The sequence below is a fragment of the Temnothorax nylanderi genome, unplaced genomic scaffold (genome assembly GCF_030848795.1).
Source record: "Temnothorax nylanderi isolate EJ_2023f unplaced genomic scaffold, tnyl_v1.0 TNYL_tig0073_pilon, whole genome shotgun sequence".
NCBI classification, from domain to species: domain Eukaryota; kingdom Metazoa; phylum Arthropoda; class Insecta; order Hymenoptera; family Formicidae; genus Temnothorax; species Temnothorax nylanderi.
Window position 1 is genome coordinate 720,254 of NW_027249135.1, and position 18,333 is coordinate 738,586.

The 18,333-nt window shown below is 35.5% G+C and overlaps 2 protein-coding genes across 2 annotated transcripts in view; one reads left to right on the top strand and one right to left on the bottom strand.

Annotated features, from left to right (window-relative positions):
* Nucleotides 1–18,333, bottom strand: part of LOC139774075 (EGFR adapter protein) — a 105,935-nt gene that overhangs the window by 68,386 nt on the left and 19,216 nt on the right. The window lies entirely within an intron of this gene.
* Nucleotides 1,234–17,428, top strand: Cad88c (cadherin 88C). The gene is made up of 25 exons (XM_071709020.1): nucleotides 1,234–1,924; nucleotides 5,658–5,923; nucleotides 6,470–6,621; nucleotides 7,533–7,913; nucleotides 8,372–8,501; nucleotides 9,183–9,550; nucleotides 9,714–9,852; nucleotides 9,981–10,236; nucleotides 10,447–10,721; nucleotides 10,809–11,134; nucleotides 11,302–11,613; nucleotides 11,675–11,948; nucleotides 12,092–12,392; nucleotides 12,612–12,807; nucleotides 12,978–13,135; nucleotides 13,256–13,437; nucleotides 13,616–13,839; nucleotides 13,923–14,111; nucleotides 14,207–14,500; nucleotides 14,607–14,846; nucleotides 14,988–15,173; nucleotides 15,353–15,489; nucleotides 15,791–16,182; nucleotides 16,452–16,716; nucleotides 16,900–17,428. Exons 2-25 carry the CDS (start codon nucleotides 5,722–5,724, stop codon nucleotides 17,009–17,011), a joined length of 5,691 nt encoding a protein of 1,896 aa, XP_071565121.1. The 5' UTR covers nucleotides 1,234–1,924; nucleotides 5,658–5,721; the 3' UTR covers nucleotides 17,012–17,428.

An 18,333-nucleotide genomic window follows, 5' to 3' on the forward strand; every position in this document is an offset into this window, starting at 1 on the left:
TCTTTGCAAGTTTTATAATATATGGATTTTTTTATTAAATCAACTGAGGTTTACAAAAATAAAAAAATCTTAAGATGGAACCGAAATAATCTTTTTCAGTACTTAGAATTTCAAGAAAACAGCACGCGACATCTGAGGTTCAATGTTGAAAGTGACTGTCCTGGCCGGTTAGTCAGGTTCAACGAACTTAACTTACAGTAGGTACACGGTGATACAGACGGTGATCATTTAAACCCGACAGATCATTGAATTTTTCCATGTTTTAAGCACATACCTGCCACGAGACTCTACTCGTAATAATGTTATTTGTAGTATCAATAGCATTTCTAGCGGGTAAGGCAGAGTTTTGTAACACTGACATGCTAGATTAACTAGTTCGCAAACTAGTTTCTTCATATCTTCGTAGGATTTATATAATGTAATAATCTCATATAATGTTAAATAAAAGTATAATATTACACGTGTATTATGTATTACTGACAAATAAAAATCAATTCTTTTCTTCCTCACGTTTTTCTTCTACGTCAATTTTCTTCAGTAGAATGGTAAAATTATTAACTTTGAAATGCGTAAATTAATTTCCTTAGGGAAATCTACACTACAATACTCTTCATGACATTCTCTGTATTTTTTATAAGATTTTTCTTCTAAATAATTTTTAGACTCATATTCTTAAAGTGTGTAATCGCCTTTCTTCTTCGCAGAATTAAATTTACTTAAATTTATTTACTTAAATCTTTACTTAACTGCATAAATTTCGCAAAGTTATTTTACTTTGTTCCTTTTTATAAATTTTATTACAAAGCCACGCGCCACTTTAAGGGTTCGCTGCATCAATAAATGTATATTCTCCGACTCTGGTGCGTCCATACCCGATACGGAAGATTATACTGCCGCGCTAATAATCGCGCTACCGTTTCTTTCCCATCAACGATCGGCGAACCGCAGGCGGTGCCCTGCTATTCCCCACAAAATATATCTTCCCCTGCGGGCGGTGAGGTGGCACAGGTGACCGGAGGTTGTGACGAGGGGGGAAAGCCCCCTCGTGCACGCCTCGGGGAGCACGACGGGCTGAATTTAACTTGGAACAACCGTATATTTTGTGGTGTTCTGTGCACGGTCAGTGCCCACGCCACAGAACGAATGCCAGGCAACGATCTGCGCTCTCCCGACGGGAACCACGCTGGCTTCGCCCGTACCTTCAGTTTACTATCGTAAGCTCACTCGGACAGGTGAGCGCCGCGCTCACGGCCGATCGAGCGATGACACGGTTCTACGCAAATTCGTTTGTCAGCACCATAATCTCGCGATCGTGAAGAGAATTTGATTTTACCTTACCCACGTTAGGCCTAGAAGTAACGAGGAACATCCAAAAAGTACTATTTACAATGCAAAAAGAGGTTAAAAAAGAGTTTTGTTCACTGAATGAGATTGTGCAAATTTTCGCTTCTGATTAATGACAGGATGCAAAGGATTTTTCTTTAAACTCGAGTAAATATCTTAACATGGTGATTACTTAAAAAAAAGGATATGGTTTCTTATAGTGACAGTGATTTAATAATTAAATTATAATAAACCTGCTAATTTCCGTCATTATGTGCGTTATATAATCTACTGAATGGATAATGTATTGAAAAGACGTACTGATCATTGCGTCACTTCGATATTTTATCGACGATTTAGTGTGAAAAAATTAAAAAATAGTAATAATAACTAATTCGATTTAAATGTTTACTGGCACAGTTGGACATGTATAAACACATTTTACACGCTTCGCAATTACGCTAACGCTAGCACTGACAGCGTGTTAAAAGCTGAAGTTACAATAAGACAGTTGTGTGAATAAAAACATTCATTTTCACCGCTGGGACATACCAAACAAATCTGTTCCCGCCATTGTACTGTACGTCATACAAAAATTCTGGTGAGTACAAAATACTTTCGAACAAACACTAGTATAATTTTGTACTCGCAAACATAAAAATGATCTAAGCCTTTGTTCTGATATACATTCAGATTTGTGCATTTTTATGCATTAAAAAATAAAGTACGTTGAAATTCGCAAATATCTTTTAATAATTAGCAGCAGGATATATTTAAATTACCACATTATGCGGCTTGTTAATATTTCGGATAATAAAATTTTATGAGTGAATAAATTAATCGATCCACTTGCAAAATTAAAAGGTTTGGTATAAAATCTATTTATCTCTGCATTTTCACGTCATGTTTCATATTTTAATAAATTATCCCTTTTATCGGATTTGATTGGTCGTGGAAAGGTAGAGGCCCGCAATTTTTTAGAAAGTTTCACAGAAATTTTAAAACGTGACATTGACAGACAGCACGTCCATCACAGTCGGCATCCTGGTACGAATTATGCCAGTGTGGAATCTCACGTATCTGACGTGCAATTAATGCTTATCTGACACCACCACTGAAAGTTTAATTCGAGGAATCAACGGTATTGTTCGCCACTCTTTGATAACTGGCCTTGTAATCCGTAAAGCAAGACGTTTCGTATACTTATTATTGTACAATCAATTTTCAACAAACTTCAGTAAGGAGTGAAGGTCTCTCTCTGTCTATCTTTCTCCGCGATCGAAGTAGAAGTTGAAGTTATATTACCTCGATTGTATTACATAATTACATGAAACACGAAAGGGCGAAAATGATATATGTATAGATACTTCTACTATAAAATTTTGATTGATATATTATAGGTAAATGAACAAATTTTTTTATACATGAAATAAACATTAATTTTAAAAAGTACTACTTGCATATACATACACAAACACAAATATGAATTAAAATAAATCTTATTATATAACATTATTTATTGCACATTTGTATAAATATATTTGTATTTTCCTGCGTGCGATTAGCCTTTACATGCCGTGACTTCCGTTTATTACGGAATCAAAATTAAACGTTGAAGCGAAGCTAACCACTGGACAGCGATCGGCGATTGTTAGCACTGACCCAAATTTCTTTATGACGACATATTAATTATTAAACGAGAATGTTTATGACGCAAGAATGCAATCACGCTTCAACTTGGCTTATGTATCCTCTTATGGTGTTATGAAATTATATCTCCTCTCGTTAAATAATCGCACACCGCCATTGTATCTCATCATAATTATTCGTACGATGAGATAAGACGCCGTTAATTTCACTCCCACGAATAATGTTTCGTCGTGCCATAGTATGAAAAGGAAATTCATTTTGCTTATATACTTCGTTCGCACAGTAGCATCTGTTTATTGTCGTAACACCAGATGTAACCGCAGACCAACACAGAGAACTCCGGAATTGGCGAATTTTTGCTGGCGAAATTGCTAGTAATTTCTGCGTATATTCTTTTTCGTCTGAAAATTAATTTCTCAAACTCAAATACCACTAAATAGAATAACGGAAAGTTCAGTAATCCCCTTGAAAATAATGTACTTTCTCTTAATTAAGATTAAAAAATTTAAATTAGAAATGCGCTTATGCGGGATTTGTTTGAAAGGCTATTACTCTTCTCAGCTTCTTCTCCGTGGACTACCTTAATTTTGCAGCGTTATAAAAACGAAATACGTATCGATATCACAGACAATTGGCGTGTCCGCGCCCACCAAGAAGATCCTTTACACATGTGTTCATGGTGTGGGGGAGCTCGTCACGCAAGGAACTTCTGTATGGGGTTGGCCGGGCAACAGACAGTATGGGTGTATGTCAATATCCCGGACGGTGTTATCATTCGGAAGCATGCATGGCAGGTGTAGGAAATGACGTCACGCACCTCGGGACAGCCCCCCCATTGGAAATACGACCTTACCGTCCCTTTATCCGAACCAGCGTGCATAGAGAAAACTTCCTTTATATACAGACACATGTTACTCTTTTTCGGTCAATGCTCACGGGGACTGCTACCGTACGAATAACCTGTGTCGAAAGTGAACACCGACGATTGTCGAACAATAAAATTATCCCGAATCTAAAGCGTTCTATCGATCAATCTTCTCGAAGAATTTCGCTATGCGCGAAGGTAAGTGCAAGTTGTAAAGAAGCCAGAGAAAATTTTAGTCACGCAATCTTCTTCATGCTATGCATTCGAATATTACACTTCTAAGTAGATAAAAGATTAGACGAATCATTATATATAATTAATTAATTGCAATTGATGACTTTCAACAGCAAAGAATTTTCGCAACAAAACATACGTAGAATAATATTCTAGTCATTCTAGAGAGATTCTAAAAGAAATCTCTATATCCAAGCTATTAGCTAGGTCCTGCTAGGTTGTCATTTATTATACTAAATAAATAAAATGTATGTTTCAGAGTAAAATAATCACTTTAGAAATAAACATAAAAATTGCCCGAAATCAGATCGTAAAGACCTGGTTTACATTATCGCAAATAAAAATCGTGTGTTACCCGGTATAATTCTTATCAACACTCATCAGAATAAGAAAAGATTCGTTTCCTGTATAGAAGCTACAGTCTTTATTCGTTGGAAATCAGATAGCGCACGTACTTCGTGCACATTTGAATACACGGGTATCCGCACATCGAGAAGCGTCGCACTAGCCTGTTATTTAGCAGAGTCTTAAAAGTCAAGAGCGTGGCCGATACACTCTGTTGGCAAGAAGAGCACCGTTCGGTGTGCTCACTCAGTGTTCTTTAAGTGTCAAACTATCTTAAAGAAGAATTCTTACACGAACACGGGTCAGTGCGAACGTTCCTTCCGCGTATCTCTGCCAAGCCTTGTTAGACAGTGTCTTCAAACTATCGAATATCTTTAACTATAGGTTTCTTAAGTAATTTAAAATTAATTTTTCATTATAAACAAAATTACATTGTTATATTCCCTAACTTTCAAATTTTTAAGATCATATATTCTCTTGTAGAACTTTACATTAAAATTTTATTAAAATAAAGTTTATCTAAAATTAATTAGACGTTATTTAAGTCTATTAGACGTTTAAAATGTCTTTTATTGATAATCGGAGTTGGCTCGTTTCGAATCGTGACACTTTCTCGCCTGAGAATGCAATATTATATCATCACTTTATCAGCCGAGTAAGATCCTAGAAGGATCAAGCTATTAGATATATCTTGCGTAATGTGAGTACTTGGGGTTAGTTGGGAAAATCACTCTTTTAATTAATTGCGTACGGCACAATTTAAGAGCCGTGAGAAAACGTCGTTTCTTCCGGTAAGCTTTCACTCCGGTTTAATCTCCGTGATCGTTCGCGGCGAGATACTCTTGACATTGCATCAAGACGACGTTTTACCGAGGAGAAAGCAACCACTCAGCGTGAATACCGGTTTACCAGTTATCAAACTAAATGCAACAAGTAAATAGACTGCGTACAGGTATATAAAATGTATGTCGAAGTTTACAAAATGCAAAAGATGCGTAATAAAAATACTATGAAATATGTAGTATGATATTTTTTATGTATCAATCTATAATCAATGATAATATGTCACATTCTTAGCTCATATTATTGTAGATTATTTAGATTAAGTATTCGTCTATTTAATCAATTTAATAATTCATATTTGACTGCTCAATATGTCTATATTTTTTATGACATAATTTTTTACTCATTTAAAGCAACGTTTTTGTTAATAAATTGCACGTTTATGCATTGATTTCAGAGCACTAAGAAGTGAAAGATTCTACGAGAAGGAACATGTCGATTACAAGTATCGTTCGATCAAGATGACGTCGGATAAGCAAACGAGTTCGTCCTCCTGGCTGTTGCGATCATGTAAAAGAAGCCGGTTTAAAATAGAATTGTTATACTTCATATTTGGATATTTGTTGACGTATTGCTCGGCTAGAAACAATCCTCCTAGATTTCTTATAGACGGACAAACAGAAATTGTCCTCAGACTGAAGGAGGGGCCTGAGACTCCGATTGGTAAAGATAATAAGCATCCTTTTTATAAAAGACTACACTACTCTCAAAGAGCGTTCAATTAAACATAAATTTCTATATATAATAAACAAGCATTAGTATATGGCTATAGCTTTTATTAAGTAAACAATCGAATAGAACTTTATGATCGATTAATTCATAGTGAAAGACGGGCGCGTCTTCATGCATACTTGCGCCAGTTGGTTACGGATCACAAAACTTATTACTAGTCTAACGTACCGATTTTCAAGCACCGTTGTATAAACCGTTGTTGCTTTGTTTTTAACATGCGAATAAGATTATAAAAATTAATGCTTTTCTTTATGACTCTTTTTCGCTCTCAACATTCTTTCTTCTTACAACTTTCTCTCTCTCTCTTTAAATATGAGTTAACAAAGTTATAAAATTCATTCTTGAATAATCTCTAGTGATTGTCTTTTTAAGATTACACTAAATTCTTCTCGTTATTTTCTTCTATATGACCATGACATTTTTCATTTATTGTACATACATAAATAAAGGCTAAATTTATTAAAAAATTATTTACAGGTAGCCTAATTTACAAGCTCAGAGGTATCGACCAAGATAATGATATACTGACTTTTGGCGTTCGAGATCAGCCTGGTAGTGACGTGATTCGAGTCGAAAATTTCGGTTTCAGTGAAGCCAACATTTACTTAAATAAGTTGCTGGACAGAGAGGTAAATCTACGTTCTAAATAATTTTTAATTCGTCAAAATTATGAGAAGGCATTTATAGCAAAAAACAAAATTTTTTCTAAGTTATTATATAAAAAATTGTGAAGAAAAAACTAGATCTTAACAACTGCTCGTCTTAACAACAATTATAAACTTTGTCAAATGAGAGCCATTAAGCAACACAACTAGAGAAGCAAAAATAACGCAGGAAGAGATACCGCAATAATTCTTACGTTGTCCCATCACTGCTATTTCTGTTTTGCACGAGCAATTTACCTTTTCTTCGGATCACAACTTCAATATTACAATCCAACAAACCATTAAAGAGAAATTTAAGTATCAGCAGCGAAGACAAACGTAATTTACCGATCATCTTTACGAGGATTCACTTCGCAAAGCTGTCATTTGTAGCCGTCATCAGTGCACGCATAAAATAACGCATCCGAGATTAACTTTCTATCGGTGATGGTGCTCGCGTTCGAATTATAATAATCATCGTGTGCGATGCAATTTTTTAAAACCTACATCGATTTCATCGAAACCTATACAAACTTGGTTTAAATTATATTTTATCTCTTATACTTTGCTCTTCCTTAATCTCAATATATCAAACAATTTATATATACGACATCTTTTAAATATCAATTCCATTTTATCAGTAGTTCACATTATATTTCAGAATAGAATCCTATTTATTATAATAATTTATACATATATGTTCTTATATATATGTATTTTAATATAGACCTTATGTACGTGTATTCTGATTCTTTAAATGTTTTTGGTATTACACGACATGAAAATTAATAACATAAAATTATAAAAAAATTATATCTTGAATTCTGACAAGAATTATAGATCGCCTAAAGCGGGTTTAATCTAATATTAAACGTATATTATTTGCGCTTTATCAGACAAGAGACGAATATGCACTCGTGTTAACATTGACGGATGGAAGATTGGGGGAGGGAAATTTCATCACGCAAAGTCTGCTGCTTTTGGTCGAGGACATTAATGACAATGTCCCGGTTTTTCGTCCACATCCTACCTCGTTAACACTTCGAGAGGATTCACGCCCGGGTATTTTAACAACGGTGGAAGCTACCGACGCTGATTTGGGTGCTCATGGTCAAGTGGTGTATTACCTTCAGGAGTTGGATGGCGATAACAACGTTTTCAGTATATCGACCGTCAATGGCAAGGGCGTTATACGCTTAGTGGGTTCTTTGGATTACGAACGAAAGTATCTGTATCAACTGCGGGTCTTGGCGGTAGATCGTGCAATAAATGAAAAGGTATTTTTTATTTAAATGAGCATAATCATTCTTTATTAAATATGTTTTATCAAATATTTATCAATTTCGTAAGTGATAAGAAAAATGGGCGCGATTATTTCATTTTTTTGTAAACATAACTTGATATTCTACATGTATATTATTGGTATACATCTTATCTTAATTGAATAAGCGTTTGTTAAAAGTTTTAAAAATTATAAGGATATTATTTAACAAAACGCGATACGCGCGGACATTACGTAGATAAAACCCGCACGATCTATGATTACTGAATAGTTCAATGACTTTTCTTTGTAAAGTCAAGCGCAGTGAAGGGTGAACAATGCCAGAAGATAACTATCTACATAAGCGTCGTTACAGTTATTTATTATAGCCATTTCTTCCAGGCAACTTCCTGTAAGGTAGTTTACTTATACTTAATTATTCTAGATAAGTGCTTAATCATTCTCTCCTACCAGGTAAATACGGGAACGACGGCGATTTTGATTAAAGTACAGGATGTGGAGGACCAACCGCCGGAATTCATAGCCATGACGCCTGTTGCAAGGATTAGCGAAAATGTCAGGATTGGTACATCTGTTTTACAAGGTCAGCATTATATCTCGTGAATAAAACAACGTCGAAACTATTTCCAATTGCGGAATCTAATTTTAAGTATAATTTAACGTAATAACAGAATAAATGAATAAATAACTTCATGCATAATAAAATTCATTTATAATGAAATTCATTTATAATGAATGATGCTGCTTAATTAAGACAAGAAATTAACCGAGATACTGTAATGGTCAGTTTGCAGCCAATTAATTTAGAATTTCATTTTTCGACATACTTCAACACTTGCGGACGCACGCAACGATATGCGTGTGCGCACGTATAAAACTTCTGCCTTTAAACGCTGCAACAATTATAAATCTAAGCGTATCGCTCTAATAATCGGATAATCGTGATACGTGCTTTGCTCTATTACGACGGAAGAATAATGCGAGAAAAGTACGATCGCGAAGAGCTATGAACCGTTGTTCCTTCATTACTTTAAAACTAGGATAGCCATAAACTGGCACCCTTAGGCGTTGGATAGCTGAAACATTGAATGAACTGTGATCGTACATTTTATCGTGCGCTTTGTTTTGTGGACTCGCCTAAGATAAGGAATAATTCTGCTCTATTGCTTGATTCTTCAAATATTGAACGTCATTCAGTGATTGCGGGAGATTCCGTATATAAAATTATGTGGCTCTAATGATCCGACAATAAATCTCGTTGCAGTTCGTGCTGTGGATGGTGATAAGGGGATAAACAACAAGGTGATTTATAGCATTACGAAGGGACCGAGATATCTGTTCGATATTGATGCGACTTCCGGCGTCGTATTCACGAGAGCGCAATTGGATAGAGAGGCCGAGGAGAATAGCGATGGCACTTTCATTCTCGAAATTACAGTTAAGGAAGTGTCGAAGATTAATCCACCGCCATCTGTCAGCACCGAGGTGACCATTATTCTCACCGATGTAAATGACGAAACGCCGACATTTCGAAGTATGCTATATCATGCCGAAATAAACGAGAACGCGCCGGAAAATACGCCAGCCAATTTTATTGGCGATGCTGTACCAGAAATTTTTGATCATGACTTGGTAAGTTGAAAGTAGTGAGAAAAATTGTTATTTTTAAAATAGAATTGTGACATCCATGCCGAAGAAAATTAGCGTTTAAAAAAATGCTGCTTTCTTGCAAAATAATTTCCTCTTACTGAATTTCGAGAATGTTGCTTGCAAGTGCAGTGAATTGTTTTTTTAGGGTTCCAATGGCACGTTTCGAATATTTATCGAAGGCGATGGTGGAATATTCGATGTAACACCGTATCGTGGGATTAATGAAGCGCCGTTTTTAATACGCGTTAAGGATTCGAGTAAACTGGATTTTGAAAAAATATCTGGTAAAGTCATATATTCGTTTTCTTTATTATAATTAAACTAGCCACCGTATTGCAAAATTAATATTGAAATATTAACGTTACGTTTCGTACTATGCCACGTGTAAAACTTACGGATTTGATTTTTGCAGTGGTCAACTTCACTCTCGTCGCGAAAGAAATCACGCCGGTATCGCCGAAGTATAGCGCGGTACCGGTTACAGTCTTTATAAAGGATCAAAATGATAATTATCCTGAGTTCACGAAAAGTATCTACGACGTGTCGATACCAGAGAATTGTGCCGAGGGCACGACCGTGGCTTGGATACAGGCTTTGGACGGAGACAGCGGTAACTTTGGAACGCATGGAATACGATATACAACTTTAGGCGGTAGCATTGCACATGCGTAAGATAATAAATTATCAAAATAATTCTTAAAAATCACGTTATACTTTACAATTTCGTCATATATGTATAGTTTTCTGTGTTAGTAAATCAACGAAAAAAATTAAATAAGATTAAGAAGAGAGACTCTTTGTCCAGTATAACAGAAAGTCAATATAAGACATTAATAAAATAATAAAACTTTATGATAGTAAATTAACTTTTGTCATAGATTGTCGATGGACCCTCTCACCGGCGTGGTAACGGTTAAGCATCCTGGGCCCAGTTTCGATCGAGAATTAGTTGCTCGGCATTATCTCACCGTCGAGGCGCGAGACAATCTTGGAAAAGGGAATCGCAACGCCGCGCAATTGATAATTAATATTGATGACGTTAACGACAACGCTCCTATATTTCTACAAAATAAATACGAGGCAGTGTTGTTGGAGAATGAAGATCACTTTGAGTCGCCTTTGGTCGTCGAAGCGTCCGACAACGATTTAAATGGTTAGACAGCGTTTAATAAATAAAAAAAAAACACGAATAAAACGTATATCTCTATCTACGATGTGTCACACTTACATATCTGTCCAGGGACGCGAAACAGTGAGATAGTCTACACTCTGGTATCAAGCGAATTCTCTCGAAATTTTACCATCGATCCGAAACGTGGTATTGTTACACCCACCCGTCCCCTGGATTACGAGGCTCTGCCTATCAATCAGGGACACAAAGAAACGATCATACGTCAGTTAAGATTGACAGTGAGAGCCAGAGATATGGGTACACCGAGTCTGACGTCTGAGGTTCCTCTGATTATTTACTTGAGAGACGTTAACGATAATGCTCCGGTTTTCGAGAGAGCTTTGTATAAGAGAAATATTCCTGAGGATTTGCCAGGTGGCACAAGCATTGTACAAGTACGTATATAATATTAGATACTTTATGTAATACGTCGCAAAGTTGTAGATATAAAGTTGTAGATATAAGTTTCTGAATTGCATGGAAAATTAAAATACGAAAAAAACTGATAAGTAAATAAATGTTATCGCGGAAATAAACGATGAATAAAGAATTGTTCCTATAGGTGAAAGCTTGGGACAAAGATCTGTCGTCGCCGAATAACAAGTTAGTCTATCGTATTCAGAGCGGAGCCGGAGACAAGTTCGTAATTAGCCCCGAGACAGGCGTGATCCGAGTTGCGCCGGGCTCGAACTTGGATCCGGATCTTACGTCGCCGAAAACCACGAGATACAACTTAAACGTTATCGCCATCGACAGCGGTACGGAAATTCAACGGACGGCCGAGGTTCTCGTGAATATCACGATCCTAGACGTCAATAATAAACCACCCGTTTTCATCGATCCCGGGACTGTCACTATCAGAGAAAACACTCAGGTATGTTATCAGACGTCTGTCTGCTGCTGTCTAAATTCTATTAATAAGCAAATGACTTTAGGTCGGTGCCTATGTTCATCGCATAGTGGCGCAAGATCCGGATGTAGCGCCGATTCTACGTTATCGCGTAGATCCCAATTCATCGGAGGCACGAAATGAGGAGGGTACTTTGATCAAAGTGCAAGAATATGACTATCTAGCAGCGCTAGAGTTAAACGCAGTGGATGGCTTGCTACGCATAGTAAAGCTATTAGATAGGGAGCGAGTAGAAACCATCAGATTGGGACTTGTTGTCGAGGACTTGGCCGCAGTAAGAGGCTTGCAAACTGCATCCGGTTAGTTTTTAGTTTTAAAAGTAGTTTTAAATGATGGGGTCTTCCTTCAAATTTTTCCGCAAAAGTGTTTTCGAAATGTTTCTAAAAGTTTTCTATCATAAAAGTATTTTACTAAAGCGCTATTATACACAAAATGTTTGCAGCCACGCTGAGTATAATTATCGAGGATGAAAATGACAATAATCCAAAGTTTCGGAGACCATTTTATAGACGTTCTGTTACCGAAAACAGTAAAAATGGTGTCAATATCGCTGGTATTGTTGCCGACGACGCTGATAAAAATCGTAGCATTACGTATTCCTTACAAGGCCCAAAAGAGATCACTGAACTCGTGCATTTAGATCCTGAGACCGGAGAAATGGTCGTCGCTAACAAAATCGACAGAGAAGTGTACTCGTGGCTGAATTTAACTGTTAAAGCCACGGACTCTGGAATTCCACCTCGGTAAGAGTTATACAATTAAATAATTATTAGGTTATTATATTATGTATATGAATCTGCATTAATTTCTCTAGACGTGTACAATTCTCTTTTCGCTTCGTTACATTATTATATTTAATTAGAAATTTATTATTAATTAAATAATAATTTTCTAGCACTACATGTAATAATATTTCAGCATTATTTTTCTATTATGTATGTCAAACTAATTAAATTTTGTAGATCAAGTTTATCGGAAGTATACGTTCAAGTTTTGGACGAAAACGACAATAATCCGTATTTCATCTCGAATGTCAGTAGTGTAACTGTTATGGAGAATTCAAAAATTGGCACGGAAATCACTGTAATACAGGCGGCAGATTCTGATAGTGGGGATTACGGAAAAATCACTTATCTTTTGGACAGAATATCATCTCAGGTAGAAAACGCTAATGACATAGAAATTTTTATAATAATTCTACATTTACTTTGCAACGTGCCTCAGCAATATTTAGCTTTATTGTTCAGTCAATACAAAGCCGGTGTAATGTAATGACTGTGTATCAATGTATACAACTTATTATTACAGTCGACTATTATTTTCAACAGGGGACTTTCGCCATTCACTCAGAAACAGGATCACTGACAGTTGCTGATGTCCTGGATTGGGAGATTAGACATAGTTATGTTTTGGTCATAGAAGCGTGGGATAATTATCAATTTGGTTATACAGCAGGGGAGTCTCGAAACGCGTTTAAGCAAATCCAGTATGCAATATTTCTCGATTTATTAATAATAAATATAATGTTTATTTTATTTTAATTTTAAACTGTACCTAAGTCGTTTAGATAGTATCATTGTAAAACAGAGAAGATATTGTTTTTTAGAGTTACAGTCATTGACGTGAATGACAATGCTCCGAAAATGGATATACCTCAAGACTGCATCTCGATATCTGAATTTCATGACATACGGGACTTGATTTACATTATAAAAGTGAAGGATGCTGATGATCCGACAACGCCGAATGGACGCGTTATGATCAGGATCACTTCGGGCAACGAATTAGGTGCGCAATTAATTTTTGAATATTGCTCGATAAAATATAATGTTTCGCAATGTATAATGCAAATATGCTATATATTCTAAAATTTATGAAATTCTGATACAATTAGCATATCTTTTTAAATATTAAATATATATAAAATGGATTTCGAATATAATATTGATGAAATTGTGATCAACAGGTTTATTTATATTGGAGCAAACTGATTATTGGACAGCAAAAATAAAAGCTGCGCAGCCATTGAGAGGAAATTTTGGGAATTATACGTTGAACGTTGAAGCACACGATTTGGGAACACCATCTAATAAGGATAATGGAATTTTGAAAATTTGCGTCACAGATTACAACGATAATCCCCCATTGTTCGTCAGTCCCCAGCACAATACCACTATCCGTGTTCCAGAGGTTCGTGTTTCTAGCTAATTTGCATAATGCTGTACTTCTAATGCGCACGAAATAGCGTTAATGATGTAATGAAACGATTTCAGAACATAACAATAGGAAGTACGATTATTCAAATCGAGGCGAGAGATGCCGATACGGGATTAAACGGCGATGTGCATTATCGTTTAAAGCAGGATCTCGCGGGCCACTGGAAGACTTTCCGCATCGACGAGAAAACCGGCATGATATCCTTAAAGTTACCGCTCGATAGAGAGACGCAAAAATTATACGAGGTATGCAAACACATGATTTAAAGTAAATTTTATTTCTTTTCAATTATTTTATGCATCCTTTCGTGAATAAAATTAACGAAGTATTCCCGATATAGATACGCGTCGAAGCATACGATTTGGGTACCCCGACGCCTTTAAGTTCAGATCTCGATCTAATTATTTATGTGCGGAACATCAACGATTTCGAGCCGCAATTTTCAGTGAGCGTATTTCACATTAATTTCACGGAGGAACAGCCGCCAGGATCGGAGATGGTGTTACTTCCAGAAACGTTTGACAATGACGACGTTGACGATTTGGAAGATCCTCCCACTCAAGTCTGTTATTTCATAGTTGGCGGAAACGACGACGGACTGTTCGTTTTAGATATTTATAAACATGAACTTGGCGTGAGTCTCTTATTAAATAATATATTAACCAAATATATTTTCCAAAAGTTCATATTTTTCATCTCGTGGTGACTTGAGGAGAATTGATATTATATTTATCGTTTAGACTGCTAAATTGCTGGATAGAGAACAGCAAGAAGAACATGTATTACTTATTAAAGCAACGGAGGATTGCAAGACCGTGCCGGAAAATGAAACGACATTCGACAAGACTGACGCCACTTTATTACAAGTCGTCGTAAGGGTTGACGACATTAATGATAATGCGCCGCAATTTATTAAAGATGTTTTTACGGGTGGTGTTACCACTGAAGCCGACTTTGGCACGCAATTTATGCATGTGAAGGTAACTTTATATTACTAATATTGCCTTATGTATAACTCTCTTATTGCTGCATCTTTTAATATTATAGTTAATAGCATTAATTAGTATTTCTTAAATGTTTAATGCTTTTAAATGCATTTAATACGAAAATGTATATTGTAGGCAATTGATGCGGATGCTGGTGACAATGCTGTACTCAGTTATTATCAAGTAGGCAAAATTCACATGACGTTAACTGAAGGCTTCGAAGATATGCAACTGCAACCTTTTCTAGTAAATAAGGATGATGGAGCAGTGAGTCTGAATTTCGATCCTCAACGAGGGATGAAGGGCTACTTTGATTTCATGGTATTCTTATTTTAGTATATATTATTTTGATAAAATTGATACATATCTCTACTGTATGCGCAAACAAACAATGCTACACTTTCGGTCTTTTCTGTTATAATTTATATCTTATTTTATTTAATAAAAAAATATAAGTTAAATAAGATATTGCTTGTGTATAAAATATTGTATGAATATAGGTACTCGTTAACGATACGTATGGCTTGCAAGACACTGCGAGAGTTTTTATCTATTTATTACGGGAGGATCAAAGAGTTCGTTTTGTTCTCCGTCAACATCCGCCAGAAGTCCGAAGTCGAATTGAGACTTTCCAAGAGTAAGTGTAACATATTTCGTACTTGTATTAGGTATAGTGATATCAAGCAAAAAGTTATAAATTTTCATTAAAATAAAGAAATAATTATTTAACTAATAGCAGATATTTATAAGAAAATTAATTATAATTTATTGGTGATATACTGTCACTGTAATGTACAAATCTTATGCAAAGTATGATAAAGTAAAATATTTCCGATTATTTTTTCAGTATAATTTCTTGAAATTTTTAAATAGTGAGGTAGAACACATCAAACTTTAAAGTAATATCTGAAGCAAACATCTAAATTTTCCATTCACAGAGTCCTGGGTAACGTCACTAGTGCTATAATTAACGTTGACGAATATAAAGTTCATGAAAATCAAGACGGTTCCGTAGATAGAACGAAAACAGATTTATATTTGCACCTGGTGAATCGTCGGGACAATTCGATTCTCGAGGTATCCGAGGTCCTCGAATTGGTCGATAGGAACATCGAGAAACTCGACAATCTATTCAAGGAGTTCAACGTCCTCGATACGCAGCCAGCGAAGCCCGAACCGATTATACAGTACGAACAAGCTGGAACGACTTTCTGGCTTCTCACGTTGACCCTATTTCTAGGGGCTCTACTGATTCTGTGTGTCGCTTTATGTTTGTCCCAAAGGGCGTCTTTCCGAAGGCAATTGAAAGCGGCGAACGCATCACCGTTCGGTAATTTAAAACACAAATAACTATTTCTACTAACTCTGCTCCTCTCTCTTTCTGGCTATTGCCCACCACTTATTAGGACCTCCGTAAAGTTAATGCTCTGCTTTTAGAAATTCAATATAATTGACATAATTCTGACTTTCCCATGAAAAATTTTAAAAAGACTTTTGGCAGTTAAATATCTGCAAGTAAATATTTCTGATAATTTTTGTTGCAATCTTATTTCCAATGTTATAATATTAAAATCAATTTATTTTGATATTGTATCTCAGGTGCGTCGGACTCGGAATTTATCAGAAGTCCTGGTCGCGTTCCGAATACGAACAAACACAGCGTCGAAGGATCGAATCCTATATGGATGCACGCTTATGAAAACGAATGGTTTAAGAGCGACGAGTCATTCAGCCATACGTCCGAAAGAGATTCCCTCGACGAGAACGCACTTAATAATGAAGAGATGATGAATGAAGCTAATACAAACCAAAGAGCTGAGGATAAACCATATTACATAGAGCCAAGAGTTTCAACTATTTCTAGGTATGAAGCTACTCTCCTGTTACAGCTTAATCTTGAGTGAAACCGATTTAATTTTGGGAAATTGAAAATAACCACCATAGAGATATTGTATATTAATATAATAATTACGATAAATATGTATTACGATTAATATGTACAATGCATGGCGCATAATCCATTACATATATTTTTTTACCATTACAGTGTGGAAAGTATCGATATTCAAAATAATTTTAATAGAAATTCACCGATTTACTCAGGACAAAATACGATTGTTAATCCCCTAGGAAAGAAGATCGAAACAACGGAATTATAACAAATCAATAAGTATTGAGGTCACGCGTGATTCACGCTACCTATGCCACTGAATATTCTTTAGATGCAGAATAAAACCCGGGATTATTTTGTACATAATTACGTTGCATAAACAACTAGAAAATAGAATAACTTCTCAATGACTGTTGTAACTTTAGAGATTCCTGCAAATTATTTATTGTAGCAAATTCAGCATGTAAAATATAATTAATTCATATTTGATATCTATTTTTATGAATGAATTGATATGTATGACAAGAGATATTTTATTATTATAATGAGTGCTGAATTTTTTGAACGATTTAATTTACATCTTAATATCAGTCAACGTCGACTACTTGCACAATGACTTATTGTACAACAAATTTTTGTACACCTTTGTATTTTTTATAGTCAAATAAATAATTTTTTTCAGTAAGTTCTGTATTCCTATTTCCTAAACAAAATCCTTTTCGGTTTAAAAAGAAGAAGTAAAACCGCGCTAATAGATACAGTTAATCGCGTTAATTATTTTTTATAAGACTTCTGACAGTAGTCGAATGCCTGACATACATATATGACAGAAAATTAAAGAGTCCGAACAATGATCGAGGTATTATACGCACAGAGCAGCAGGTCACGGGTTGAAAAGTTAGGTAGCCGAGGAAACGGTTACCTATTCTCTTATCGTCTTCCTGAACGTCAGGGTTGCGTGCAACCTCATGCTAATCCAAAGCAGCTATATAACCGACCGGTCAGTGGTCGACCTCACCCAGGTACAACCCTCTTTAAGGCGTTATGGCGTCCTTTGCCCTTTCCATATACATCCGCAATTATGGTGGCGTATGTTCCACCGACGAAAAGTTATCGTCCGGCAATAATACTATTAAAATGTAAAAATGTTTTAAGAACTTTGCATGCGTATAAATCTACAGCTCTCCTTAATCAATGTATAATACTTAACCATGTTTTTTTTTTGTTTGCAAATGTAATTTTCGTTTAAAACGTAAAAATAACAGTTAACAATTGAAACAATAATAATAAGACATAAAAATTTTATGATTAAAGTATTTTAAGCTAAAAACTTAGTATTATATCGTAGTATTTTATTATTGTTGTTTAAATTGGAAAGGTGAGCACTAATTCACTGTGGCCCTCAGAGATTAGCTTTTCGATGTTTATCAGTATTTCTTTTCCAATAAACACGCAAACCCGTGTTAAGAAGTCTTTCATATTTGGGGGAGATCGCAATTAACCTCTACTATCTGATTTATCGAAACACTGATTGTGAGTCATCAAAAAAGCTGCATTATTCTTTTATTATTATAATTACAAAATTTTTTG

Excerpts from the sequence above, each read along its gene's own strand:
- Cad88c (XM_071709020.1), top strand. The coding sequence starts at position 5,722 with ATGACGTCGGATAAGCAAACGAGTTCGTCCTCCTGGCTGTTGCGATCA. Across the intron at positions 8,502-9,182 it reads TGGTACATCTGTTTTACAAG|TTCGTGCTGTGGATGGTGAT; the intron begins GTCAGCATTATA and ends ATCTCGTTGCAG. Across the intron at positions 9,551-9,713 it reads AAATTTTTGATCATGACTTG|GGTTCCAATGGCACGTTTCG; the intron begins GTAAGTTGAAAG and ends TTGTTTTTTTAG.